This window comes from Rhamphochromis longiceps, linkage group LG5 (assembly GCF_057381845.1).
Source record: "Rhamphochromis longiceps isolate RC_006_pf linkage group LG5, R_longiceps_female_GT1.1, whole genome shotgun sequence".
Taxonomy (NCBI): domain Eukaryota; kingdom Metazoa; phylum Chordata; class Actinopteri; order Cichliformes; family Cichlidae; genus Rhamphochromis; species Rhamphochromis longiceps.
In genome coordinates this window covers 32,110,547-32,138,210 of record NC_140561.1, presented here as the reverse complement: position 1 = coordinate 32,138,210, position 27,664 = coordinate 32,110,547, and the positions used below count along the sequence as shown (strand labels likewise).

Genomic DNA, 27,664 nt, shown 5'->3' with positions numbered 1-27,664 from the left:
AGGAAATGCAGAACAAAGGGAACCTTGGTGCCAGCTCAGTCCTAGCCATTTGGTGGCTGTAACACTTTTGCCAAGGAAGCTGTGCACATCAAGGAGTACCTCCCAAATTTGAATGTGGCCCTTACAATCCTTGGACACTAAATCTATGGTGGCCTCTTTGGCATAACATAAAACAAACATAAATCTTTGGTTCTTAAACAGGACTTCAAGCACCATAGGTTAGGCCAGTTATCTCAATTTCTCTTCTTCTTCTGTTACTTTTGATGAACATATACTTTTCTAACCATGATGTGATGATCTTAGATTGGTTAACCTTCTTTCATGACTGAACTGAACGGCAAATTCATGAGTTTCCACAGTAATTAAATGAATTGAACAAACATTCTGAAAAACCTGAAAGCTAAAAGTAATCCTGGTGTTTGCACCTTCATAAAGAGAGATCAGAATGCAAAGACAGCCTATCCTTAAAAAGCTTACCAGTGGCCAACAACAAAAAATTAAGCAGAATTCAGAGCAGTAGCTCTGCATGTCTTAAAAATATGAAGCAGAAACACTAATTAGACAAACTGGAAAAGCAATATAAGGAGAGAAGCTATCACTGCAATAGACAGGACTTGTTTAGCACAATAGGAACTCAAAGACAAGACAGCCTTCATCCCTTTCCCTTTGACTCAATACAGCTTTTTCCTATCATCCTTTCCATATTGATGTATAATCACAGAGGAAAATGTGACCAAATTAGCACATTTAGCAGATCTGCAGGATTTCCCTTCTGGGTACATAATTTGTTCCTGCATGCTATCTTGACAAGTACAGAGCGAGCAGAAACCCAGGGCCCGAGAAGGAGAACTCCACTCTGAGGCATTGCTAGAGTGTCTATGATTCACTGTAATTAGTATGTTAGCTGTCACAGCAACGGATCAGGCCCTTTGCAAATGACCTCACTGTCAAGCAGGGGTGTGGCTGCTCTATTCACATTTATACAGACACTGCACTGCCCTCTTTTGGAAAGGAGATTGCTAGGAGGAAAGCAGAGGAAAGTGAACATTGCAAAGCCTTTAACTAGTTTACAAAGACTATGCACAGCATGTGTAAATAATAAGAAAACTGAAAATGCATTCAGTGAAAGACTCTTGCTCCACAGCACTAATTGTGACAGCAAGACCACCGCAATCCATTCACTACACTATAAATTAAAATTTTCAAATCCTTTTCACTGTTCCTAGTTCCAGCTGTTTAGCAAATTAATTAAAAGCTAGATACACAGGCGGTAATGATGACATAATTATTTTAACATGCAGGTAGTAAAAAAGCCTTTCAGAGTTTGCACTATTTATTTCGAAACACCGCTGTTTATTTCAGCAACTTTAATGCCTGCTCTGGCAGTCCAAGCGGTATCGCCCTGCTGGCCAATAAGGCAGGGAGAAAAGGTGGTTACTGTTAGTGAGCTTGGCAGCCATTTGCAATACAATACAATAACTACACAATACAATAACTCCTCTCTGGTATTATGTTGTTAGTTAGGTTGTATATACAATACAAAAATGTTTCCCCCTGAAAGTCTGAAAGAGTACAAGGTCAGCATCACTTATTATAAAAATAATGTGCTTTAGGCTTTAAATTCTTACCTTATCTTTCTTTTTGTTTTTTTTAGTCTAGTACATTTTTTTCCACAGGTGCTTATAAAATTGTAAAAAGTTCCCACTTTCATAGTCAGCTCCTGTTTGTAACCGTTGATACAGAATTTAAGAGAGATCCAGACACACAGCAGTCAATCCAATATTATACGAAGCACCTTCTAACTATTACATGACTTCAATAATCTCGGCTGCTGATGCTGCTGACCAACAGCAGGGTAGATACAGATCTACAAAGAAAGCATGACCTCTGGACACTTTGGTACATTAGCCAAAATGTTGGGAACTGTCACAACTCCCCCAGAGTTGTTCTCGGCGAATGCCAAAGTTTGACTTCTGCCCTGACCTCAGAGAGAGGGCTCTTTGATCGGGAATGTCAAGCAGTCTGAAACTGCAGGTTGTCAATGCCCCCTGTATTTGTGACAGTGACAAGTTTGGTGTGTCTGGGGTTGGGTTTTGCTGTGCTGAGCCGCAGTGACCAGAAGGGCCAGCTCTGGCGACAGATCTGCTGTGATCCAGCTTCACACAGAGAAATTAGACTGACACTTCCTCCTGCTTTGTTATATTCTGCATGCCAAACACTCCTCTGCCCTCTCTGAACTCAGAAGATGAGCATGAACAGAAGTGCTCTGTTTTTGTGGTCAGGACAATGGTCCATGTTTACAAAGCTTCAGATAGTGGTTTAAAAATAGAGCAATTACAGCAATCAGTTACATCTACTAATCAGAGGATACAGTTTTTATACCAAATCCATTTTAAATACAAGTTTGCGGATTGAAACAAACACAAAAGCAGTTTTAAAAAACAGAATGTGCCAACATCTATGCATTTAATGCTTAAGACCGCAATTATTCGAACATATAAGCAAGAACTCCAACAACGCCGGTTATCCTGTGAAAACATCAGCGTGACGCATAATTTGTGGTGAACATATACAATAAATCTTCAGAATCTAAACTGCAAACCTTGCAAACCAAAACAAATCCAGAAGCTGCGCACATGAACATATTAGCCTTATTTGGGGTTAAATCAAAAATCAAAATCAAAGTGCAGTTATTGGTGTTAGATCTGAGCATCGCTGCAGCAAAAAATTATGAAGAAAAACTTATTTGAACTTGTTGAACATCATTATTAATATGACCCAATGTATGTTGAGTATCCTAAATTTCTAATGCTTCACTGTGCTCAGTGGACAAGTTAAAAGTCAGAAACAAACTAAAGAGTTTGTCTTTATTCACTATTTAGTTAAATATTCCAAATAACAGTTAGATGCGGAATAACAGTCTGAATTTTTTTTTTTTTTTTTTTTTTTTTTTGGCCTGTCCCGTTTGGCTCTTTTGCCCTCAGAATTGTTGTCTAAAGGCAAAGAAAGATGCCCAACGGATTTACTTTACCAAACTGACCATCCCAGCCTTGCCGTAATGGTCCATTTGATTCACCTTTTATTGTTTATTTTATTTTCACTTACTGAATACGGGACAGACTTGACTGGGGGAAAGAAGGGGAGAAAGAAAGAGGGAAAGAGAAACAGCTGAGAAGAGGGACGGGGGAGAAGGGCAAAAGACAAAAACCAACAGAACGGGCAGAGAAAAAAAATGCATATATCAATCACCTGGATCACCTGCTGAGAAAGAAAAAAGAAAGCAAGCAGAAGAGAACAAGAGTAATAGAATAAACAACATCACAATGATATATGGGAATATGACAGTAAATACTAAATGTTAAACATTATTGTGCAGCACATAAGATCAACAGAACACAGTGTGCTTTGAGGTAGGAGCCAAAAAGGGTGTAGTTTGTGGGTGTGATCACCCGTGTGTACACCTGTGAGCATGGACGCGCTTGTTTTTTGTTTTTTTAAAAGGTTCCTTCATGTAATAATCTGCTAGAGGGTGTGGGGGGGCCACAGCCCCGTCCTCCAGGGCTTGAAGCAGGTGTGGAGGAGATCAAAACTCCAGACATCCAGAGGCCCCCAGAACACAAGAGACCAAGGAAGACCAACAGAGGGGCAGCTGCGCCACTGTCCCGGAAAGAGCTGAGGAGAGTCCCAGATGAGGGCTCACTCAGCAGCCGCGGAGCAGAAGCCAGGGGGAGTTGCAGTGACGCGCCCGTGAGCTCCGCCGGCAGCCAGCTGCGCCTGAGTGACCGAGCCCCAGGCCGAGAGGCCGGGGGCACCCCACCTCCGAAGTGGCCCGAGCGAGCCCCAGGCTCCAGGCCCCGATAAGCGGCCGCCAAGGAGTGAGCCAGTGTGTACCTGGACGCCCATCCCCGGACACAAAGAACCACCAACGCACCGATGTCTGAGGGGGTCCGCCACTGGCAGGGGAAGTGGTGGTAGGGGGAGATAGGCCTCCAAACCTTGGAGGGCCTGAGATGTCCCCAGAGAGGTGGCGCCTGACACCCAACCTGACATATAGACACAGACATACAGGCACACACAGATACAAACATCCATTCCCACCCTCATGCTCTCATATGCACTTACTCCACACTCAACCAACGTGGAGACAGACATAAAGAGACGTTGTACACACGATCACACTCCCCAAGCGTACTCTACAAACCGGGTCTAGGTGCCCCCGCCCCTGGAGGGGGGAACTGCACCCAGACCCAGGTGGTGTTTCCCTTTTCCCTGCGGTGGGGGGAGGCAGACCGCCCCGACTCCGCAGCAGCAGGAAGGCTCCACACTCCAGACCGCAGTCGGACGGCCAACTCCTCCTCCTAGCCCCCCTGCTCCAGCAGGTCGCAGAGAACGGGGATGAGAGAAGACTCCAAACCTCCCTCCACCCGCTCATTGTAATGTTGATGCATGTGTGTTCTAAGGTGCATTTAAAACCCAGGAGGGCATGGAGCTACCTGCCAGAGAGCAGCAGGTAAGCGCATGGTCCCTCCTGCTAGCCCTCAATGTCTACGTGTATTTAAAATTGAGAGGTGGGCAACGATGCCAGGGGTGGGGTGTACACCCTGATGGTACTTTGGACTCCGTGTATCGTGCCCACCCCCAAGATCCTATATGTATGTGTAATGAGAGTGTGAGTAATGTGAATGTCTAAGTTGTGGGATAAAATTGAGGCAGAGGCAGCCAGAAGGGGACAGAGGGGGGGGTAGCCTCCTCTGCACCCTGGTGACATACCCCTACTCCAAGGCCCTGCATGTGTGGGTGGTTGTGGTGGAGCGGGAAGAGGGAGGCAGCTGGAGATGGGGAGGGAAGGAAGGGAGGGGCAAGTGACCCCTCCCTGGGGCCAGCTCCCCCGCTGACCCCAGTAGGCACCCCCATACTCCGCGACCCGCCAGGGAAAGGGGGCCCAGGCCCATCCAGACCGGGCCCAGTGCAGCAGCGCCGCCCGGCCCCACAGAGCCCGGGACAGTCCACCCAACCCCACCACAGAGAAAACTGCACCCACCCCACCATCCACTCATCTTCCAGACTACATAAGACAATAAACACCCAGGCTGAGATCTTCCTCCACCTCTCCTGTATCTCCCCCTCCTGCAGAGGGAGCTCCTGAGGAGAGGAATTATTTTCCCCTTCATTTACCCAACTCAGAATTCTATGATTGACTAATCAAGAGTCAATTTATAAAGCCTCAGACGCACCTGATTTTGTTTTACAAAATTGCAATCATTGTAAAAATAGGGACACACGTTTCATTTCCATTCCGGCAATTATTAATAAATTGATGTAGAAACTTTCTTAAATGTGACCTGCTAGGCACGGATATGGCGATTTATAGAACTACTATGAAATGTGCCTGTAAAACAGTATTGATGATCAGTGATTAATCAACTGAGGGATTAAATGAAGAGATTGTTTACAGAGGAGCAGTGGCTTGAATTGAAATGGCACTGAAACTAATTAATCACTAAATGTTCATGAATGTGCCCTGAGAAACATTTTTTCCGAATATGATGTTGACTGAAAAATAATAAGATAATCTGTGAAGCGACCACAAACAATTTCTTCACCTTATATTGCCCTGTAGCTGGGACGAGGTCTACTGTGAAGTATTTAAAGGTTACACAGTTTATAGCCACTTATAAGAATCACGCATAAATGATAGGGGTGCAACGATACTCGTATCGATATTGAACCGTTCGATACAGTGCTTTCGGTTCAGTACGCATATGTATCGAACAATAGAAATTTTTTAATTTATTTTATCAACTTTTCTTCTGACGATGCTGTCTGTGTTGAGAGCTCAGTGGATCTGCGTTCGACTGCTCCGCCTAGGCTGCACTGTCCAGCGCAGATCCACTGAGTGCAGGGCAAGCTAGCGAGACAGAAGTTAAGCTCTCCTTGCAACATGGCAAACTGAACCTCCCCCACCCTCATTCAGATCTGGCCTTTGGAACTATTTTGGTCTTCATGTGATGTATGACCCTGAAGGTAAGCGCGTCATGGACAAAAGTAAAACAGTATGTCGGATGTGCCACGCAATGTTCAATTACATTGGTGGGAACTACTGCGTTAGCGCAGTTAGCTCGTTAACGTGTTGACGCTGTCCAGCCCCACGCACGGGGCGAACCGCGGTAGCTCATTAATGGAGATTTGCCGTGTTGTGGCGTTAACGTCATTTTAGCGAGATTAACGCTGACAGCACTAGTGGGAACAACGAATATGACTGCACATTTACTCCGACATCATCCTAGTGCAAAGACAAGTGGAAGCAGACAAAAACAACAAGCACGCATGCTACAAACTTTACCCGAGTCATTTAGACAGCCGTTAGCACGTGATTCTCCTTATGGGGACCTGATATGTTTAATATGCTGCTGAGAATATAGCCCAGAAGAAGCGTATAGTATAGCTTTTATTTTGGAAAGAGACATTTCTCTGTAATAAACTCTCTTTTCCAAAGATGAGTGATTTCTTGATAAGATAGATTTATTTTTTTTATTACTTTGTTGTTTCAGCAACATTAAATTTAAAAACTGTACATTTGAGTTAAAATATATATTTATAATTATAATAAATGACAAATTAAAAAAGCGTGAACATTTTTTGTATCGAAAAACTATCGAACCGTGACACCAAAGTATCGAACCGAACCGTGAATTTTGTGTATCGTTGCACCCCTAATAAATGAATTATTTTAATTCCTTTGTTTGCTTTCTAATGTTCATTCAGAATCTGAGAACTGCACTATGCATTGAAAAAATGAAAAAGAGACTCATGTTTAGTTACGTGAAATCTAAACACACTTGTCAGATATTTGGACAGATGCTTCAAAGTTAATGTCAAGCCTTTAACAATATAAGCAAAGTGATCTTGATGAGGATCGGGTCTGAGAGAGATCGATGTGCTCTCTCGAAACAGTCTCAAGCACTTGCGCATCCTGCTGTTTGTGTTTTTCTGTTTGCCAGAAGGATATTACTGCAGAGTTAGAAGGGGAGCCGCTACGCCTGGGTGGCTATGTGGATAGAACAAGCTTTTAATCCATGCTGGGGCATCTTTTCTCAACAAATCAGAGAGGTGGCTGAAGCTGCTACCTTGAAAGGTAGCAAATGACCTTCAAGAAAAACAGAGGGACAAGCATTGCGTAACTTGCCAATTTGATGACTTTACCTTTAAAAAATTAGAATAAAAATAGTCTAGAGGGGGAAAAGGAAATAAATCATCAGAAATGTGTTGCTACAGGGGAAGGCCACCTTTTCACACTGTCGTCCTTTTTAATCCATATTTCATAACATTGTGTCTCATCTGTACTGTCCATGCACACACACAGAGCCTTCAAAGTGAACTCTTTCATTCATCTTTTGTGTAAAAGCTTTGAGTCATTATGTCTGTAAATCACTCATTCCCCTGACAATGCCATAAATGTAGCCATGAACAAAGTGTATGCTGCTGCCAGGGGTGCCACTCAACCCGCTCATTTTCTGTACATGCAGTCACTTTCATGTGCCTAGCTGAATGTGCATTGCTGCTCTCTTATCACTCCATCAGCAGGAAAGATGGATGACACAGCAAGTGAGAGGGACATGCACAACATGGCCCAACAGCACCAGCTAGTCCGGGAAACAAGAATTGACCTCGGTGCGTTTCAACAGATGGTAATGACCCGAGCACCTATAATTAATAGTTTTCGAGGCTTAGTACCAATCAATTCAAACGCGTTTGTTTGACTACAGCAAACATAAGTAAGTAAATAAATAATAATGGCGATGATCTGTGCGATCTATGTAAACTAGTGGAGTGTATTAGCGGTGAATGTGAGCAGGCTTTGCCGTTTTCTGAGCTGAGACACAGAAGCTAATCCTCTCAGAAATAGAGAAAGAAGGCTAACCCTGATGCAGTCCAAACCCCCTTCCAGTTTGTCATTCCGCACTTCAAAGCATACATGATGAAATCCCCCAAGGTATTATAAGAGCTCTGGCATAGCAGCCATCCTCAACCCCATCCTAGCCTAATGCCTCATAAATGGAGTCTAGAAACATGTCCCTTTACTATTTCGCAAGTCTTTGTAGTCTTGGATCGTAAAGAACCTTTTTAGAGCGGCAGAAGAAGAGGTGCTTTCCTACTGGAGAAGATATGAGGCATTTGTGATTCACTATTTGTCCCCTAACTGTAAAATACTGCAAATACAGAATGCACATACACCTCTTTGAAAATGGTTAGATCACGAAAGGAAGTAGGCATTGATCATCTTCAGAGCCTTGCTGACTAAGTGGTGGGACAGAAATACTGTGCACAAGAAAACATACAGTATGTGTCCTAGATAGAGACAGGTATGTAATTTAGGTAATTCAGTTCCAAGTGCTCCATGTGATGCCATCGAATGCCAGTTAGTTGCTAAACAGCTTGCTGAGCTGTCAGATTACTGGGTTTCATAAACGCCTCCATTATTGGTCTCCAGGCTTCAAACTAACACAGCCTGTCTGACAAAACCGAAAGATACGGCCGATTAAACTGTAGGAGCTGTACAGTCAAAGAGAGAGATGAAAGGGGAGAAAGAGCAAACAAACATGATTACGGTCCATGCCAAAAAATATCATGTCCTTTTTTTTCCCCCTTTTACAGCAAATACAGTGCAGTAAATACCATTCCTGATTCAGCTACTACCTCCTTTTAGAGCTGCAACTCTTCTCACAGTTAAAGTAATGAAACATTACCACGTCACCACAGAGTCCAGGATGCCATTTTTAAACTGCTTCATCCAGGCTTTGGGCTGAAACCCAAGTGTTCCAATCGTACAATACAAAATAGTAAATATACTGAAACTGAAAAGATAAAAGTAGCTTACATTTGGCATTTTACTTTGAAAAATGACTTAAGCAGTTAATTGAATTTAAAACGGATTGTTTTGTAAACACACCCTGAGTTTCAAAACTGGTTCGTTTCAGTGCTATGTTTATTTGAATCACCACCGATGCACTCGGGAACAGTTCGGCAAAAATTCAGTCAAATTCTGAGCTAACGTTTAATCTGTTTATCTGTAATAATTAAAAACATCAATCCTGTTAAGACTGACATCATGCACCAACATGCAACTGTTGCAGAAAATAGTATTAATTGTTCCATCTAACAGCCAATTCTCCTGTATAGAAGTCTGGTTCGGCTGTTACCCTTTCTGCTATAGGATTTCCTATTAATCCTTTAACCCAACCACCTCACACCCTCCCTTTGGGCCAACTGCCAAACCTGCTCCGTTTCATCTTTCAAAGTGGCAAAGAGGGCAGTGAAACAGAGCGTGCACTGACTCTTTAAACAACAAGGACCATCAGAATGTGGTTTGTCTATTAACCAAGATAGTGCCTGATCCTGTGTGTTTGTGTGTATGTGAGAGACAGACAGAGAACGAGGGAGAAAGACAGGAAAAGAATGAAAGAGATAAATTGAGAGGAATCAGTCCACCCCTGCTGTTCTCACTCAGCAGACTTGTGATAAGGTTTATCTCCGGCGCCTAACGAGTTCGCCCAGTAGCCCACTCCAGCTCCCACTGAGTGGACCGGGGCACACAGAGCTGCACACAGCCAGCAGTGAATTGAGCTCCCTAAGGTGACCTGTGCGTGTTGTTCATGCTATGCTGCTTTAGAACTTTATTTTTGTAGGAAATGGCTTTGGCCCCTTCGGCCACATCTTTTTTAATCTGGGATTTCTTTTTTGCCTTTTCTTCATCCTTTCTACTCACTGTAACTCAGACTGCCAAGAGAAGCTGCAAAAGCTGGAGAAAGAGCTGTGGAGCTTTGGCACAGAGAGGCGTGTGTTTCCCAGAGGCAGTGTCTGAGGCAAAGATGGAGACACAGAGAGGGAGTGGGGGGCTGCTGCTGAGTTAAGCCCCTAATCACAGTCTGCTCTGCATGAAGGACTTAAAGTCACTCCATTTAATGCTACCTTCTCTTTAGTCAAAAAAGGAAAGAAATATTACTGCCTACCTCTCCAGCTTTCTGATACCTCGGCCCCCATTCCCATTACTAACCCATTCTTGAGATGCATAAAATTCCAAAGCTACAGTATACACTCAAATATAGCGCAACGCGCAAGTCATGCACATTCATAGAGTTAAGGAAGCATGAACATAATACCTGCACACACAGAAGTACAAGCGTAAATGCTTCTACCTTTTACTCATGCATGTTCATTTCACCACATGGACCAATTTTGCGGTAAACAAGGTTTGTAACTGACATAGCTGCTATGATTTTCACTGGTGTGCTCAGGTGCTTCATTTATTTTTGCAAGAAGACGGTGGTATCAGCAGATCCTTAGAGACTGCAGCGTCCCTCTGGCTCAAAATTCATTAATTCACTTGGCTCAGCTTCTACACGGGTGTAACACGCTTTTGCAAAATACTCCAGATAGTCATTAGCACCTTTTGGGAAATCCCACACCCCACCCTGACCCCGCTGTGTCAGTGCTGCACTTTTTCCACTTTTCACCAGCTGCTCTTTCACCTTATCGTCCTCTCTCATCAACATGGCTAGCAGACAATGGTTTGCTGTACAGGTCTTAATCTAATGCTGGAAGATTGATTTATGCTTGGTTGTCCCACAGCCATTAAGATAATTGCATGATCACTTTATAACATCCTCCCCTGGTGGTTGTGGTAATTTGCCTCCCCGCCACATTCCAACTTGCACAGTAGGACCCATAACCACATTATGGATACAGAAAATGTGGTCGGAAATATCATCTTTCAGCCCTTGCAAACTGATTTCATACCATTACCACTGACTTCTAAAACCCCTTAAGTCTATCTCTCACCTGTACTGACCATTTGATCTATCGGCAGCTTCTAGGTCTTAACAGCTTGTATTGATCGGAATTCTTGAGCCAGCAACCAGAAGCAAAAGCTTGCGTGTCACCTTGTAATTCCAATAGTCTATGTATTTTTGAGTGAGATCATCACTGAGATGGTGTATTTTTATCTGTTAGGTCAGTGCAAGTGGGCTTTGATTACATTCAATGGGAAATGGCTGTGTAAAATGGCACTATGATCTCTTTTGACAAAATCTTTATTAAAGGAGCCATTCTGCCACCACTATGGACTAATGGCTGCTTCACAGGAAAAGTTAACGTCAGTGGAAGTCAAATTGGTTTGACAGATTGATCTTAAGAGAGGCACTTTGCTTCCCGAATATAAACACTGCCAGTTCAAAAACATTGAACACATCAAAATATTTGCAGCTAAAGCACAATTGGCAAGTTCAAAAAGAAGCAGAGATTTAAAATTCTGAACTGACAACAACAGTAAGATGATCCTGCTAAAAATTTAATTTGTTCCACTGTTTATACTTCATCAGTCATTATTAGCATTATTGCTGCACTTCCAATTAAATTATACCGAGTCAGTGAGAGTATTAAAAAGCAGAATGCGTTCATCCAGTTGATTGCTAATTCTACAAGATAAAATTACATACACCCATAATCCTCAACAAGGTACAGCTTAATATTACACCAGATGTGCTGCTTTGACCATAAATAAGCAAGCTGAAACCTGTGATGCAATTTAGCCCATTCCAGACATGGGATATGTAACACCATTGGCTTCCTCAATCTGGTAAAGTGATGCTTCATTGAGACATACTCCATCAGGAAGAGCCAGGGCGTGGTGTGAACATTTAATAGGCTTGTTGCACTTCTTGAAACCAATACTGTAAGCACTAACTGCAGAGAATTGTAATAACACTTTCAAACTTGTGTATTTGTGTATATGTGCATGTGTGTGTCTGTTATGATGACAGCTATTTCCAACAAAAACACAGACCAAGAAATCTCTGGATTTGCATTAGACAATTAGTAGACTCCAGCTTATAAATTTGGACTGTTTAACAGCTCGCCTGTCTAAAGTGGGGGGCATAATGCCATTTCCTGTTAGACCCTGAATGCTCTAGTCTCCATGCCAGAAATGGTTTAACTCATTAATGAATTGCTGCTGTCATACTCTGTGGGTGATTGTTCCAACCTTCCTCATGGATGGATTAAGGTATAGTCATGAGTAATGAGTCATCACATACTCTGCCCTTATCATAGTAAAACCCTAACATTTTTGCTTTTAAATCAACATCTAAATTATAACAGATAATAAAGCAAAGTAGGGGAAAAGAGGAAAATTCAACACACATAAAAGGAGTTTTGTCTTAATGGAGTGGTTTGTTTGCACCTCTGGTAATAAAATCTGTGCCTCTTCCTCTCAGTGATATTTGTGTACCAGTGTTGGTGTTTAAATGTTAAAAAGCTTAATGTTCAGACTTTGTCCTGCGTGCACTAAAACCTTAAGATGTACTGCTGTTTTTTCCCAAAACAGCAGATTTGAGGTTTCCATGAGATTAGTTTGAGCAGTGTGAATGTAAGATAGAGACTGAAGGAGAGAATCTATTTCTCTGGGGTTTTTTATGTTCTTGCTGTTTATAACATTCTCCAAAACAATAATGACTTTGGTGCGCAATTCAAGGCGCTACATAGAGATGCCATCCTAATTTTGTGTCTGCTCATCTGTAAATGAGACAGCCATGTTAAAACAACATGTAACAGTTACTATCTGACCTAGCAGGGATGCTATTTGGACTGGCTTCACCAGAACAGTGACCAGAATGAACATTTGAACATGGAGCCTATATGTTGAAATACCATTAGACTGTTGGAAAGCAGTGCTGGCAGGGGCTGATCTTTGAAACTTCAGAAACATGTGTACAAACTAATTGTTTTTAAAAATAGATTTTTTTCCTTTAATCACAGAAGCAAAATTACCTTTCTCTCTGTTGATTTTGTAGCAAAGACAGACATGTGACAGGCAAGCAGTGGATACCAAAAGGGGGCTGTCGTCTTTCCTTCATCCTCTCCACATAACCAGCCTGGTGAATTTTCCTCTCCTGAAATAGAAAAAAAAAAGAGACTCTTTTCTATTCATTCTTACTTAGGTCACCCCAACTTGATGTTTAGTTTATGTACTTATTTTATTTCTTTTCAACATGCATCTCATTCCCACAGCTCAGCTAATCTGTAAACTATTTCAAGCTATGTCAAACCACATAAAATCACCATAAAGACATTTCACAATCTCAGGTATATAATATGAATGGTGTGATTAGCATGTGAATAATCAGCCAGAGGCTTATCCCCTGTTGTAGGAGGCGAGGCCAAGTACTGCCAATGCAGGGCTTCAACAGTGATTAAACCTTTACTTAATCAACAGTGAGAGTCTGCCCCAGCAGGAAAAATGCAACTGCCGGATTTGTGTTATAATATAATGGATTTGCCTGGTGTGTGAGCCTCATAGCACTGAGCCTTACAACAGGTGTACCCCTGACAAGTAACTGGGCAATTCTGCCAAGGTACTCCCATTATATAATTGTGTAATCATCTATTTCAATGTATAGAAACTAAACTGAGCATGAAATTTAACAGCTCTCCTTTCTGGTTTGTTTGCATATTTTATCTAGGTATAAGCTAGTAGAGATCACAGATGCATTATAATGAGCAAAAGGAAAAAGCTAATTGCAGAGTTTGTTTTATAAGAGTATCATATCCTTATTCTTTAGGTAGGGGATAAAATTTAAGAGTCAGTCAGTTATGTTGGCCAAGACAACTAGCCTGGCTGTACCCAAGAAAACATACCTTAATCACCAACTCCTCTACAAGAATGCTTGCATTACTGCAAAATCATTGGATTACTCAAAAGTTCCAGCACTGGAATCAAGGACAAAGCACTACAATAGCTCTCCTTTTATTGCAAAAAAAAATGCAGGAAACAGTTTGCCCAAGGCAAGACTCTCTGCACTCCATCAGCCTCCAGAACATGTGGTGTCCCTCAGGGATCAGTTCTGGGACCCCTGCTATTTATAATTTATTTCCTTCCTATTGGAAATATTTTTTCCATTTTGAAATACAGTTTCAGTTTTATGCTGATAGGATATAACTTTATATTTCCACGAACCCCAACACCTCTTTTCACCTTCTAACCTCACTGCCCGCCTAGAAGCCATCACCACTTGATTAACAATCAATTAGCTCAAAGCAAAAAGCTATAAAACTGAAGTCATAGATATTAACTCAAAGTACTCACTTTCCAAAGTGTCTCCATAGCTGGTTCGCTAGACATTCCCTTTTTTACCACTCACACAAATAATGTCACAGTCAGCCTATTCCACCTATGTAACATTTCTAGACTATGCACTTTTCTTTCTCAACACAGCATCCAAGTTCTGGTTCAAGCCCTGGTCACCCCTAATTTGGATTATTCTAATGCCATTCTCTCTCATCTCCTCAAAAACTCTAAAGCAAGAATCATCACCTGCACAAAGTTCACAGACCATATTGCACCTATCCAACTTGGCTCCCCATTCCCAAGTGCATCCAGTACAAGATTGTGCTTTTCACTTTTAAAGCTCTCAGTGAGTTGGCACCCCCATATCTCTTCGAGCTCCTTCACCCTCACACCCCATCCTGTGCTTTACGCTCAACCTCAGGAGCTGTCCTGACTGCTCCTCGTTTCAGACTAAACGCATTGGTTGCCAGAGCCTTTAGCTGTGCTGTGCCTCGTCTTTGGAACGTACTACCCTTTTCACCTTCTTACAACTAGTCTCTATCACATAGTTTAAATTACAGCTCAAAATCCACCTGTTCCCATCAGCATATCAGCTGTCATGCTTTGTGTTTAATATGTTTAGATTCAAATATTATTCCTGGATTTTTAATATCTATTTAATATTGATGTTGTTTTAGGCATCTTGCATTGTTGTGATATTCGAGGCTTTAGCAGTATAAATAAAAGCCAAAACACATTTATACAAAGAAAACAATAAGAATGATCAAGGGCAAAACTGTGTAGACTTAGATAAGTGCATTCTATCTTTTTTAGAAATTTCTTTCAGTGAGTTTCATCCTGTGCTTTGTGCCTTGTATTTTCTCATAATTTTCACATTTCCATACTGAAACTTTTGACCTCTACAGAATTTCTTTCAGCTCTACTGGATTCGTAAAAGCAGAATCATAACTGTCATTTTTTCTAATCAACATACATTCAATAAACCATTAAAAAAATGTTAATTATTTGTTGTATATGAATTGTCAATTTTTTTGTATAAAAATAGTACTTTGTCATTTGGCAGCCATTACAAATTCAAACCTTCTTAGGCGAGTGTCTACAGGCTTAAAACTGAGGGGTTTATGTCTTAGCTTTGGCTACTCAAGGACAGTCAGTGACTTGTCCTTAAGTCATTTCTGCAATATTGTGACAGAATGTTTTTGTTCACTGAAATTATAGATGAACTATTTCCCCAAACTCAAATGCCTTTTCAAAAGCCTGTAACAGGTTTTCTACAAGGACCTCCGTTTTTGGCTGCATTCAACCTTTGCACAGTCTAACTGTACCTGAGACAAGCAACCCCCCACCCCCCACCCCCTGTCTTATCCACATGATCGTCAAAGGAGGAGGATCACTTCTCGTCTTTGGGCTTTCATTTGTTAGGCAATGACCGATAATTTCAAGAATACATTTTAGAAAAATTAAAGCCGTCTGTAAACTGACTGGCTGTCATGAATCGCTGTGCGGCAGGCAGGAGAAGGACCCAGGATGCAGACTCACAGACACGGGGATAAACTTAAAGAACACAGCTTTAATGCTGGCACGGCAGAATACAGGAAATACAGAACTAACTGGGAAAAAGTAAACTAACATTCGCAGGAAGGCACAGGAAGATCCACACAACATGAGGGACGACGTCACGCTGAACAGAGGGAGACGCAGACAGAAATACACAGAGGGTTAACGAGGAAAGTGGGAACACACGGGGAACACAGGTGACACTGATAATCATAACGAGACAGGGCGGGGTGAACTGAACATGTACGGGCGTGAGAGTCACAAAGTAAACAGGAAGTGCACAGAGGTTCAGACAGGAGGAGAGAGAGCACGGGGAAAACACAGACATAACGGGCTGGGGAAACATGAAACAACCACAAAGGGAGACGAGGGCTCATAAATACATAGAGGGCACACAGGGGGAAGAGAGAGCACGGGGAGAACTTAGACATAATGGGCAGGGGAAACATGGAATAAAACATAAGGAGAGACGAGGGCTCACAGATACACAGAGGGGCACACAGGGGGTAAAAGCCATGAAGGGAACAACACAACAGGGCAACTCAGAAAACATGGCCTAAGCAAGGAACAAAATACAAACATACAAGGAAACTAAGAACACTGGGCCAACATGGCCCAGGACCATGACAGTACCCCCCCCCTCAAGGGCTGGCTCCAGACAGCCCAAACACAGAAAAACAAAACCAAACAGAAAACAACCCAGGGCGGGCGGCGGGGGCCCAGGACGGAGGGCTCGGAACAGAAAACAAAAGAAGAGCACAGCAAACACCGGAGCCCAAGAAAACAACCCAAACACAGAGCAGTTCAGGGGGCCGACCATGCGGAAGGCAACGGCGGAGACGTGGAAACAGTTCAGGAGGCCGGCCGTGCGCAAGGCAACGGCGGCGACGTGGAAACAGTTCAGGAGGCCGGCCGTGCGCAAGGCAACGGCGGCGACGTGGAAACAGTTCAGGAGGCCGGCCGTGCGCAAGGCAACGGCGGCGGCGCCGAAGGAGACGACGGAGCAGTTCAGGAGCCCGACCGCGCGGAAGGCGGCGGCGGCGCCGAAGGAGACGACGGAGCAGTTCAGGGGGCCGACCGCGCGGAAGGCGGCGGCGCCGCCGAAGGAGACGACGGAGCAGTTCAGGGGGCCGACCGCGCGGAAGGCGGCGGCGGCGCCGAAGGAGACGACGGAGCAGTTCAGGGGGCCGACCGCGCAGAAGGCGGCGGCGGCCCTCCAGTCCCAGGCGTGCTGGCCATGGCCTGGTGGGCACAGGACCAGACGAGGACGAAGACTCGGAGGCCGGACCAGACGAGGACGAAGAGGCTGAGGCCGGACCAGACGAGGACGAAGAGGCTGAGGCCGGACCAGACGAGGACGAAGAGGCTGAGGCCGGACCAGACGAGGACGAAGAGGCTGAGGCCGGACCAGACGAGGTTGCAGAGGCTGAGGCCGGACCAGACGAGGTTGCAGAGGCTGAGGCCGGACCAGACGAGGTTGCAGAGGCTGAGGCCGGACCAGGCGGAGCTGCAGAGGCTGAGGCCGGACCAGGCGGAGCTGCAGAGGCTGAGGCTGGGCCAGGCGGAGCAGAAGCAGAAGCCAAAGCTGGACCAGAAGCAGAGGCTGAGACTGGACCAGGTGTAGCAGAAGCAGAGGCAGAGGCTGGCCCAGGCGTAGCAGAAGCACAGGCAGAGGCTGGCCCAGGCGTAGCAGAAGCACAGGCAGAGGCTGGCCCAGGCGTAGCAGAAGCACAGGCGGATGCAGCCGGACCAGGCGATGACGAAGACTCGGATGCAGCTGGACCAGGCGACGGCGAGGCGGTCGCAGGTGGCGGCTGAACGGGCCCCTCGGACCCTCCAGCGGAGACAGGAGGCCGAACGGGCCCCTCGGACCCTCCAGCGGAGACAGGAGGCCGAACGGGCCCCTCGGACCCTCCAGCGGAGACAGGAGGCTGAACGGGCCCCCCGGACCCTCCAGCGGAGACAGGAGGCTGAACGGGCCCCCCGGACCCTCCAGCTGACGAGGCGTGAGGCTGGACAGGCCCCTCGGACCCTCCAGCGGAGACAGGAGGCTGAACGGGCCCCTCGGACCCTCCAGCTGACGAGGCGTGAGGCTGGACAGGCCCCTCGGACCCTCCAGCGGAGACAGGAGGCTGAACGGGCCCCTCGGACCCTCCAGCTGACGAGGCGTGAGGCTGGACGGGCCCCTCGGACCCTCCAGCGGAGACAGGAGGCTGAACGGGCCCCTCGGACCCTCCAGCTGACGAGGCGTGAGGCTGGACGGGCCCCTCGGACCCTCCAGCAGAGACAGGAGGCTGAACGGGCCCCTCGGACCCTCCAGCGGAGACAGGAGGCTGAACGGGCCCCTCGGACCCTCCAGCGCAGACAGGAGGCTGAACGGGCCCCTCGGACCCTCCAGCTGACGAGGCGTGAGGCTGGACGGGCCCCTCGGACCCTCCAGCAGAGACAGGAGGCTGAATGGGCCCCTCGGACCCTCCAGCGGAGACAGGTGGCTGAACGGGCCCCTCGGACCCTCCAGCGGAGACAGGAGGCTGAACGGGCCCCTCGGACCCTCCAGCGGAGGCTAAAACAAAGCCAACAGGCATGAAGTCCTCTGGCGGACATGAGGACAACTGGCGCTGCACTGAGCACTGACTCTGCCCAGGCAATGCGAACATGGTGCAGTTCTTAGGGGGCTGCTTAAACTTCAGGGGTCCAGAATCAGCTGGGGACTGAGACCTAGCCTCTGGGGAAGCCCTGGAGTGGCCAACTGTGCCAACGGCGGCTAAACCATGAAAAGTACCCTGAGTAGAAATCAAGTTACCTCTCTGCATGGAGTGAATGAGCAAAACTGGCGACACAGGAGACTGAGCAGAGAGAGGCTGCTGGGCAGCTAACTGAGCTACTGGAGACACGGGTGAGAGTGGGAGCTGAGCTACTGGAGACACGGGTGAGAGTGGGAGCTGAGCTACTGGCGACACGGGTGAGAGTGGGAGCTGAGCTACTGATGGTGGTGAAGTAGATAACTGCACGGGAGACTGAACTGAGGGCGTCTGCACTGGCACAGGGGACTGAACTGATGTCTGTTGTAACGGAGGTGGTGAGAGCGGAGTAGGCAGGGGAGTTGATGACTTCACAGGAGAATGAACCAGAGGTGAGTGCACAGGAGACTGAGCTAGAGGTGGTAGTGATAGTTGAGGGGAAAGTGGAGCTGGTGATTGAGTGGATGACTGTGCTAAGGGATGCTGCACTGGGGACACTGGAGACTGCACTGGGGACACTGGAGACTGCACTGGGGAAAGCAGAGCTGCAGGAGACTGCGCTAGAGACTGCAGTGATGGTTGTAGAGGAGGTGTGACGGGTGGAGGAGTGGCTGAAGTGGCTGCGGGTCGGGCGGCTAGTGGCTCAGCTACAGAGCATATTAACGGCAGGGCTATGGGTTGAATGTCTGACTGAGTAGCAGCCTGAATGGCTGGGTGTAGTGATGGTGGTGGTGGAAGGGAAACAGGTGGTAGTGTGGATGACGGAACTAAGGGCGACTGAGTGGCAGACCGAACTGATGACTGAAGCGATGGTAGAGGTGAAAATGGAGCGTGTGGTGGAGTTAATGGCTGTGCTAGCGGGGACACAGGAGACGCAGCTTGTAGCTGGGCAGCTAAGAGAGCGTCAGGAGGCTGGGCAGCTGATAAACTGTTCACATTACCGTCCGTAGCACAAAACACAACCCCTGAACGAATAGTCCCACGGTTCGACACAGAAAAAGAGTCCTTATTCACCATAGCCGGCGATGTACAAGTCTGAATGTCCGGCTGTGGGGTGGCGCGCTGGCGGCGTGATCGTCGTTTCTTTTTTGATGATGGTTCTGACGGGCCGAGCGGCTCCACATCCGGCCCTTCAGGCAGGTGGGTAGTAGCAGCTGGGGGATGAAGGTGGAGTTCGTTGTGGATTAAATCCTGTTCAAGTGGGTGGAGCGCACTGAGTAGCCAGGGAAGACCAGAGATTAAACGCTGTAGTTTGGTTTCCACAGCACGGCGAAATTCCTTCCCCTCATGTTCGAGCCACAGATGCAGGAGTCTTTCCACGGAGTAGATAATGTCCAGACGCAGTTCTTCTGGTGGGTTGAGTGCTGCTGGGTCCATATCTGGTGACGTCGTACTGTCATGAATTGCTGTGCGGCAGGCAGGAGAAGGACCCAGGATGCAGACTCACAGACACGGGGATAAACTTAAAGAACACAGCTTTAATGCTGGCACGGCAGAATACAGGAAATACAGAACTAACTGGGAAAAAGTAAACTAACATTCGCAGGAAGGCACAGGAAGATCCACACAACATGAGGGACGACGTCACGCTGAACAGAGGGAGACGCAGACAGAAATACACAGAGGGTTAACGAGGAAAGTGGGAACACACGGGGAACACAGGTGACACTGATAATCATAACGAGACAGGGCGGGGTGAACTGAACATGTACGGGCGTGAGAGTCACAAAGTAAACAGGAAGTACACAGAGGTTCAGACAGGAGGAGAGAGAGCACGGGGAAAACACAGACATAACGGGCTGGGGAAACATGAAACAACCACAAAGGGAGACGAGGGCTCATAAATACATAGAGGGCACACAGGGGGAAGAGAGAGCACGGGGAGAACTTAGACATAATGGGCAGGGGAAACATGGAATAAAACATAAGGAGAGACGAGGGCTCACAGATACACAGAGGGGCACACAGGGGGTAAAAGCCATGAAGGGAAAAACACTTAGGGAACAACACAACAGGGCAACTCAGAAAACATGGCCTAAGCAAGGAACAAAATACAAACATACAAGGAAACTAAGAACACTGGGCCAACATGGCCCAGGACCATGACACTGGCCAATTGACCACAGACTATAAGTGGACCTCAAGCAAAAACCAGAACCATCCCAGGGCCAGAAATGTTTTTCTTGTTGTTTATAAATTCAACATCTTCATTACAGATGTATGTTCATAAAGATATTCCATTGATGGACTCCAATCAAATTTAAACATTTAAAAAAAAAGACAAAAAAAAAAAGCAAACAGGATCCATTTGGACACAATTTGGAACGCTACAGCAAAAATCACGAGTGCTTCTGTAAATGAAAGGTCTCAGTTTTTAATTATTTTATAAGGTTGCTTACTTTTCAAATCCAAATTTTAATTTTGTCACTTTGAATTATTGGATGAAAGCAATTTTAAAAACAAAATTTACAATGGAAAAAGCAAACTAATATTAATATTCTGTTAATCAAAATATCCTCAAGTATAACAGGATATATTCCTGGCTCCTGTAAAGATATAAAGAAAAAAATATTTGTACATTATATTATAAATTCTAAGCAGCTTTGCATACAGATTGTACCTTGTTGACCCCATACACACAACATACTTGATATAATTTACTTACAATTCAAACATTTTTTAAGCTGTATAATCAAATTATGCTTTATGTTAGATACTTAATGGAGATATTACAAAGAATTCATCCATTTGAGTGCTTCATCTCAACACTTAAACAGTCACACTAAAAGCAGGGTTAATATAAATCCTTTCGTATTTTTTTAATCATCTTGAATTGTGGAGTATTATTGAATACAGTGATTATTTTGTGTGTGGTTGGCTTGTGTGCTGACTATCCCTCAGCAAGCCCCTGCTACGATTCATGGAGGTGTGAGGTCACTTATTAAAAGACTAATTGAAGACGGAGCAGCAAGTTCAGTGGTTTTCTATTCCACAGAGAAATTATCGACTTTCTTCAACTAATTATTAGATTAGCATAAATAATGTGCCGTTTGGGTACGCTGACTTCTTTTACTAAATTGTCACTCAGTAAAAATTAAAAGACAAATACATAGAGAGAAACACGGGGAATGAAAAGGACTGGGATACAAAGAAAATGACAGAGAGAAAAGTGGTAGGAAAGAACACAAATTAGCCTTAACCTTCAATCTTTGCCATGTAGTAATGAAGATGAATAACGGTGAACAAATGATAAGCACAGACCTAAATTGAATACGGCATCGAATAGGGACACACAGGCCAGTATCCTCACACACACACTCGCACAATCACACGCATGTACAACTACACAGTACACTTTCGCATCTGGGAATTTATTTTGCATCAGTCAAACCTTTAAACACAGGAAAATCTAACAATCAAGTCCTCCTGTTACATCCCATTTCTCCTATAAAGGACTCTCACGTAAGCATTTTAGGCTTCAGTGGTCTCACTTCTCATTCACTTTGATTGAGGTGACGTCATGTGTTGGCCAACTAAATTGTCGGGCTAGTCCGTCATCACAACAACGGCAACCAATCACATCGTGTAAACGCATAACAACAGGGCAAGCTCCGGTGTCTGGCTGTTTTTTTGACAACTAATATATGAACTACACAGACAGACACACACACGCGTTTATAACCTCTATATTTCATATCCAGATGTTACATCAGCTAATACAGGAGCCTGAACTGCTCCTATTGATGCACACGAAAACTTTTGCTGTATTTATCTCTATTACAACAACAAATGTGATTTTGGTATATCATGTCTTAGATTTTCTCCTTTTTAAAGGACAATAGCCAAATAAATATTTATAAGAAAACTACATTTCACATGCTTACAGCATTTGTTTGTCTTCACAGCACACTGCACCTCAAACTAGATTCACATCGTGTTGAATTTACCACAGATAGGCTTTACAAATCAGGAGAGAAAGACAGTCACGTTAGCTTTCGAATCGCAATTACAAGCAGTTGTGTAGGACATGCGATTTATTGTATCTTCCTATGCATACCAATTAGATTCAAATTGTCGGAAATTGTCGACACAGGCAGAAAACTACAGCAAAGCTACTAACAAAAGCAGTCTAAAGAACAACCAAAGAGGTGAGTTATTATGGTATTATGAAATGAGACAGTTATTTTCCATGCAGGTGGTTAGTAACTTAAATGTAGAGGCTTCGAATATGCATCCACCTGTAAGCAGGCTGTTAAAAACATGTGTTTTAATGTCACATACAGACAATAGTTGTTTGTTTGTTTATTTTTTACCATGGTGTCCTATCAGAATAATACAACATTTGATCCAAAGAAATTGACATATAAAATTATGTGACAGTACAAAATTTGTCAGCTTAGTTGTTAATTCCCTGTTGGAAAACAGTGAAACTGAAGGCATGAACCATATGGATAAACATCTTAGACACAAACTGGAAAATCTGGTAGTATGCCCAAGTAACAGTTCAATCAGATTCCCTGGAAACATCACAGACCATGTAGATAACTAGATCTTGACTGATTTTTCCTGTTTGCCTCACCCCCATGCAAAAACACGAGACATCAATCATATCATCCTCGTCATTTGGCAGCTTATACAGTAAATGTCTTTCACGCTGGTGTCACATGCAAACTACATCACATTGGTTAAATGGGATTACAAATATACACGATAATAAATCAAGAAATAATGACAGATACAACCTTTCACAGATTACAAGAACATTATAGTTCTCATGAATCTAACCTCTTTGATATTTAACATTTAATTTTTGCGCTGTTTGCAAAACCTTTGAATGAACCACTTGGGTTTCCTCTAAACCAGAAAATCCTGTGTTTCTGTGTAGTCTCCTGGGAAAAATCTATAGTGAGTCTGAGAAAATATTCAGAAGTCAAAATGTAGCTTTCAGTTTGCCATTTACAGGCAAATACTCTCGCACCACCAGGCTTACTAAATCATAATCTCACCAGGGGGCTGAGGTACATATTAAATTCAAATGCCCGGATGCTACGGCTCTATTAGTGTGCTCTTAGTTAAATGACTGCTAATGGCACTTCTGCAGGGCAAGCTACCACCTGTTTGGGCAAGGGCTACACTTATTATCTCAGGGTAAACCATATTGAAGTCAATTACTGAGCTATGCTCCCACTCGCAAAAACGGAGTTACATCTATACGTGACTGCTGTTTCTGGCCCCTAATGACACTGAAGTACTCAGTCTGTTCTCGGTCTACATTTCCTGCAAACCTCCATCGTAAGGATTTATTGGAACACTGTTGACCATTTTATACCAGCGTTAGTGTCTTGTTACAATAAAAACTAATAAAACAACCAATTAAATCATAACACTGAATTTTTTAAAATAAAATTTTACTGTCTTAAAAAGCAAAAAATAAATTGCAGTGATTTCCAGCCGTGATGTTTATTTTCATACAGTGTTGATTAAAAGCAATTATGTAAAAGATGAGATTACACAAATTAAAGGTCATGGTCAGTTCTACTCAATCCCAGCTACTGTACCGTAACTATTCATAACATCATTTGTAACGCTTCTGGATTGGAATACTAAGTAGGGAGATTTCGTTTCTCAGTTTCTTTATTCTTATCATGCTTTTGTTTCAAGTCTTTTGCTGATTAAGATTAATTTGCAGATCATGGCACTCTATCAACCCTTGTGACACAAAGGCCAAAGATATAGACTAATTAAATACACCAGTGCAATTGATATTTCCCATGGATCAATGCGAGTGTGGGATCTGTTAATTAAATCCGTGATAATGTTTGCTCATCATAAACATTTCCCATGTTTGAGCACAGTGAGATAGGGAGATAATCTCTGCTGTCTGACAGATTAATTTTAGGGCTAACAGAAAATCCTTCTGATGAACGCCTTTTTAAATGGGAGGTTTTCCTTGAATGTTTAGTTTAAAAGACAAAGGTGTTCAAAAGAAATCTTTCCACCTTCTTTAGCTTACTGGCACAAAAATAAAAGACAACACTTCCACATAAGGTTGACTAATGTTATCTGAAGAGATGCAGCAATATCAGTCACCATAGCAACCAAGTAATCTAAATCCCTTGGCTAATGGAAGTAAACCCCTGACGGTCTCCCATAAGACCAGGTGGATTTTGTATTCTCTACCCTTACTTGTCTCCTGTGTGGTATACATCGGCATGGCATAGGTTATCACACAGTGGATTAAGAAGGCGTGTCAGAGTGTGTGCCAGAACCCCCAAGCCGCACTCAACTCATCTATTGATCCACGTACGAGGGAAAAAGTGAGAGACCGCCACACTTAGCAGTGTAACCGCAGGCAACAGCCCCCTGTCTGCCCTCTGTTCCCTGCAGTGGGACTGATTGCTTGTCTCAATCATCCTTTCACCCCCCCCTCCACAACCGCCACTTTCTCACCTCCACACACAAACACACAATCCCACACAACTTCACCATCTCTCTCTCTCTCTCTTTACCCTCATTCATTTTTCCACTTCTGTCTCCAATGTCTCAGCGACAGTCTCTCATGATTTGACGGCCTCTTGTTCTTCTTGTGAGGGCCATCAAAGTCTGCAGCCTTAACCCTGCCTGAAAGAGCTGGGACTGCATGGAAGGAAGCAATTAATTCTGCAGTGAGAAAACCCATTAATTAAGCAATGCTTCTGGCTATTTCACGAAGACCCTTCAGAAACAGTAGGGCCACTCGGAGAGGCATAAAAGATGCAGTGGCACACCAGGTTATTAATGGACCCCAGGGCTCCTGGCAAGGAACCACCATAGGATAATTCTCACTTTTTGTTTCTAGGCCTCATAACTACACCACACGCACTCAAAAGTGACAAAAACTGTTTTCTGGAAACATGTCTTGTCAGAATTTGCTGCCATAATCATATGTAAAGCCCACTACCAGAACAGTTTAAACATCTTGCTGAAGCACATCATGCTGTAGTTGATTTTTTTTTAAACTACCAAGAAACCAAAGGTTTATGGATGATCCAGGTGCAATGAGTTGAGAGACCAAAATGTATCAACAAACCATGGTTAATGGGCAATACACTAATAAGACTTAAATACAGTGTACAGAAATGTCATTAAAAGTCAGTGATAGTCACATGTGGCACGCACAGGGAAGGCCAGCAAGTACGTCAGAGTGATGGAGCCGTATTTTCTCTAAATGGGGGTAACAGGATAAACTCTAGTGTGAAGATGGGTCTGGGAAAATGAGTTTTGTGATATCTAATCGCTCACTAAATCATGCATGCGAACATTATCTACTTGTGTTGTCCACTATTCAGGGACATTTCGAAGCAAGGCACCCATTTCAGACTAAACAAGACCATGGTTCGGTGCGTTTGAAATGCTGATTCAACTCTAGGTCTCCCCTGAGCACAGGCCAGGCCTGCCTACGATTGCAATGATGAGGAAGCCTCGATGACAGCACGCCATCCGTGAAATTAAATCAACAACTCCCATATTGTAATTACATTTGGTTAAATGGGAAGGCAAAGTGTGGTTGTAATACAATTAACACGTAATTGTCATCCTGACCAGGTTGGTGCTGATCTATTTCCCCAAGGGATTCAATGAAATCCATCTCCCTGCCCTCCTCTGTACCATTTGTTTTGAAATGAATGATTTGCTGAGTACCAATGGGTCACAGGGCAGCTTCATTACCAAACCGGTGTAATGTAAGTGATCTAAATGCTTCTGTGATCAACTGGAAAAAAGATATATTTCGCAGAATTATGACACCGATTCTAAACTTAAGGAAGATGTTTTACAACAGCTGTACAAGTGTAACAGCTGGTCATACAAATATTGTCAAGAATAAACCTCAAGCATAGCTTCATGAAATTGATGCAAGACCATTTTAGACAGTTGGTCAGAATTGCGTACATTTTTAGAATCTATTTAGTTGCACAACATATGTTCCAGATTAATAAAATAAAATTAGCACTAAACTGTGTATTAATATTCAACAATCATTCATGGTTTGCATGTGGTATCGCTTACTTTACAGCATTTGGGGTCATCTGCACCCCTGTAATCCTATAGAAGCTATCACAAATAACCAGAAAGATGAACTACAGGCAGCTCGTTTAATTCATACTTTTAGACCAGCTTAGGTAAACAAGGTTTTTTTTTTTAAATTATTTTGTTTTGTTTTCATAAACTCTATACTCTTATTAGCTATTAAAAATTTCCATTAGTTTCAGTTTGTGATTGCAAATGAAGTAGAGTGACATTGTGTGCACTGTCAGCTGTGAATATCTTACATCTTTCCCCATCTCTCTCTCTCTCTCTGGCTCGCTCTCTTCAAGGGTAAGAGAAATGTAAGATGGCCCTAGACTAATACTTTGAAAAAATAAAATAAAATAAAACGAAAACAAGCAACTTTTCTCAAGTCTGTGCCACTCACGACTTTTTCCAATTGCTCGCACTTTTATGTGCATCATTTTTGTGCATGCCACTGGTAAGTTAAGACTGCAGTGATCCTAAAACTGCACTGATACAGCTGTATGATGCATAATACGAGAGTTACTTCTATCATTTCTGGGCAAAAAAGTCAAAAGAGCATGAAATAACACCACAGAGCTCTGCAGATCGAAACAACCAAGGCTTATGTATATATTAAAGTCCAAAAAAATAATGTTGCAACTTAAGTTCTTTGTAAATATCTGATGTTATCCTGAGACAAAATCTGAGACTTAACCCTAGTTGTTTTTTGATAATCCAATCAAAAAAAGCAAACATCATCAAAGTAAGCACAGGTTTAAACACAAATGCTGTCAATCACTGACAGGGAATCAAGTTGAAGCATGGTCTTCATTCTTCCTCCAGCCTACACTGCCCAAATCTGTGTCTTGAACTTGATATGCAGTAATCACATAATTACTTGATATCTTGACTGCAGCGGGAGGTTGTCTATAATCTATCTTTTCCTCTCTTTGAACTCATCTTCTTACTCGCTCTTATTTCATTCCTTGTCCCTACGCTGCTATTTTATTACTTTTCCATGCACCTTCAAGCTTGTTCTCCTCACACTTGACTGCTTGTCATGTTGGTGATGGTAAAATCTAGATGTATGTTACTGCAGTTCTCATGGTAACATGGCCTTGATAGCAGTGTTGGCTAAAGGCCTAAAATCTTACAATCTTAGATATGTCAAAAATGTGACACTTTTCTAAGTCAAAGAAAAATTGTAATGTCA

General features: G+C 43.8%; 2 protein-coding genes across 6 annotated transcripts in view; both read right to left on the bottom strand.

The window, feature by feature from the left end:
* arhgef10la (Rho guanine nucleotide exchange factor (GEF) 10-like a) overlaps positions 1-27,664 on the bottom strand; it is a 123,710-nt gene that overhangs the window by 32,278 nt on the left and 63,768 nt on the right. For all 5 annotated transcript variants that reach the window (XM_085407242.1, XM_085407239.1, XM_085407241.1 and 2 more), the window contains one exon: positions 12,826-12,947. In XM_085407242.1, the coding sequence (XP_085263368.1) occupies positions 12,826-12,947 (122 nt within the window). The remainder of the gene's footprint in view (positions 1-12,825; positions 12,948-27,664) is intronic.
* LOC146670374 (uncharacterized) lies at positions 15,624-20,117 on the bottom strand. The gene is made up of 2 exons (XM_085407245.1): positions 17,455-20,117; positions 15,624-17,075 (listed from the first exon to the last, which is right to left on the bottom strand). The coding sequence occupies exons 1-2, from the start codon at positions 19,795-19,797 to the stop codon at positions 16,236-16,238; spliced, it is 3,183 nt and encodes a 1,060-aa protein (XP_085263371.1). The 5' UTR covers positions 19,798-20,117; the 3' UTR covers positions 15,624-16,235.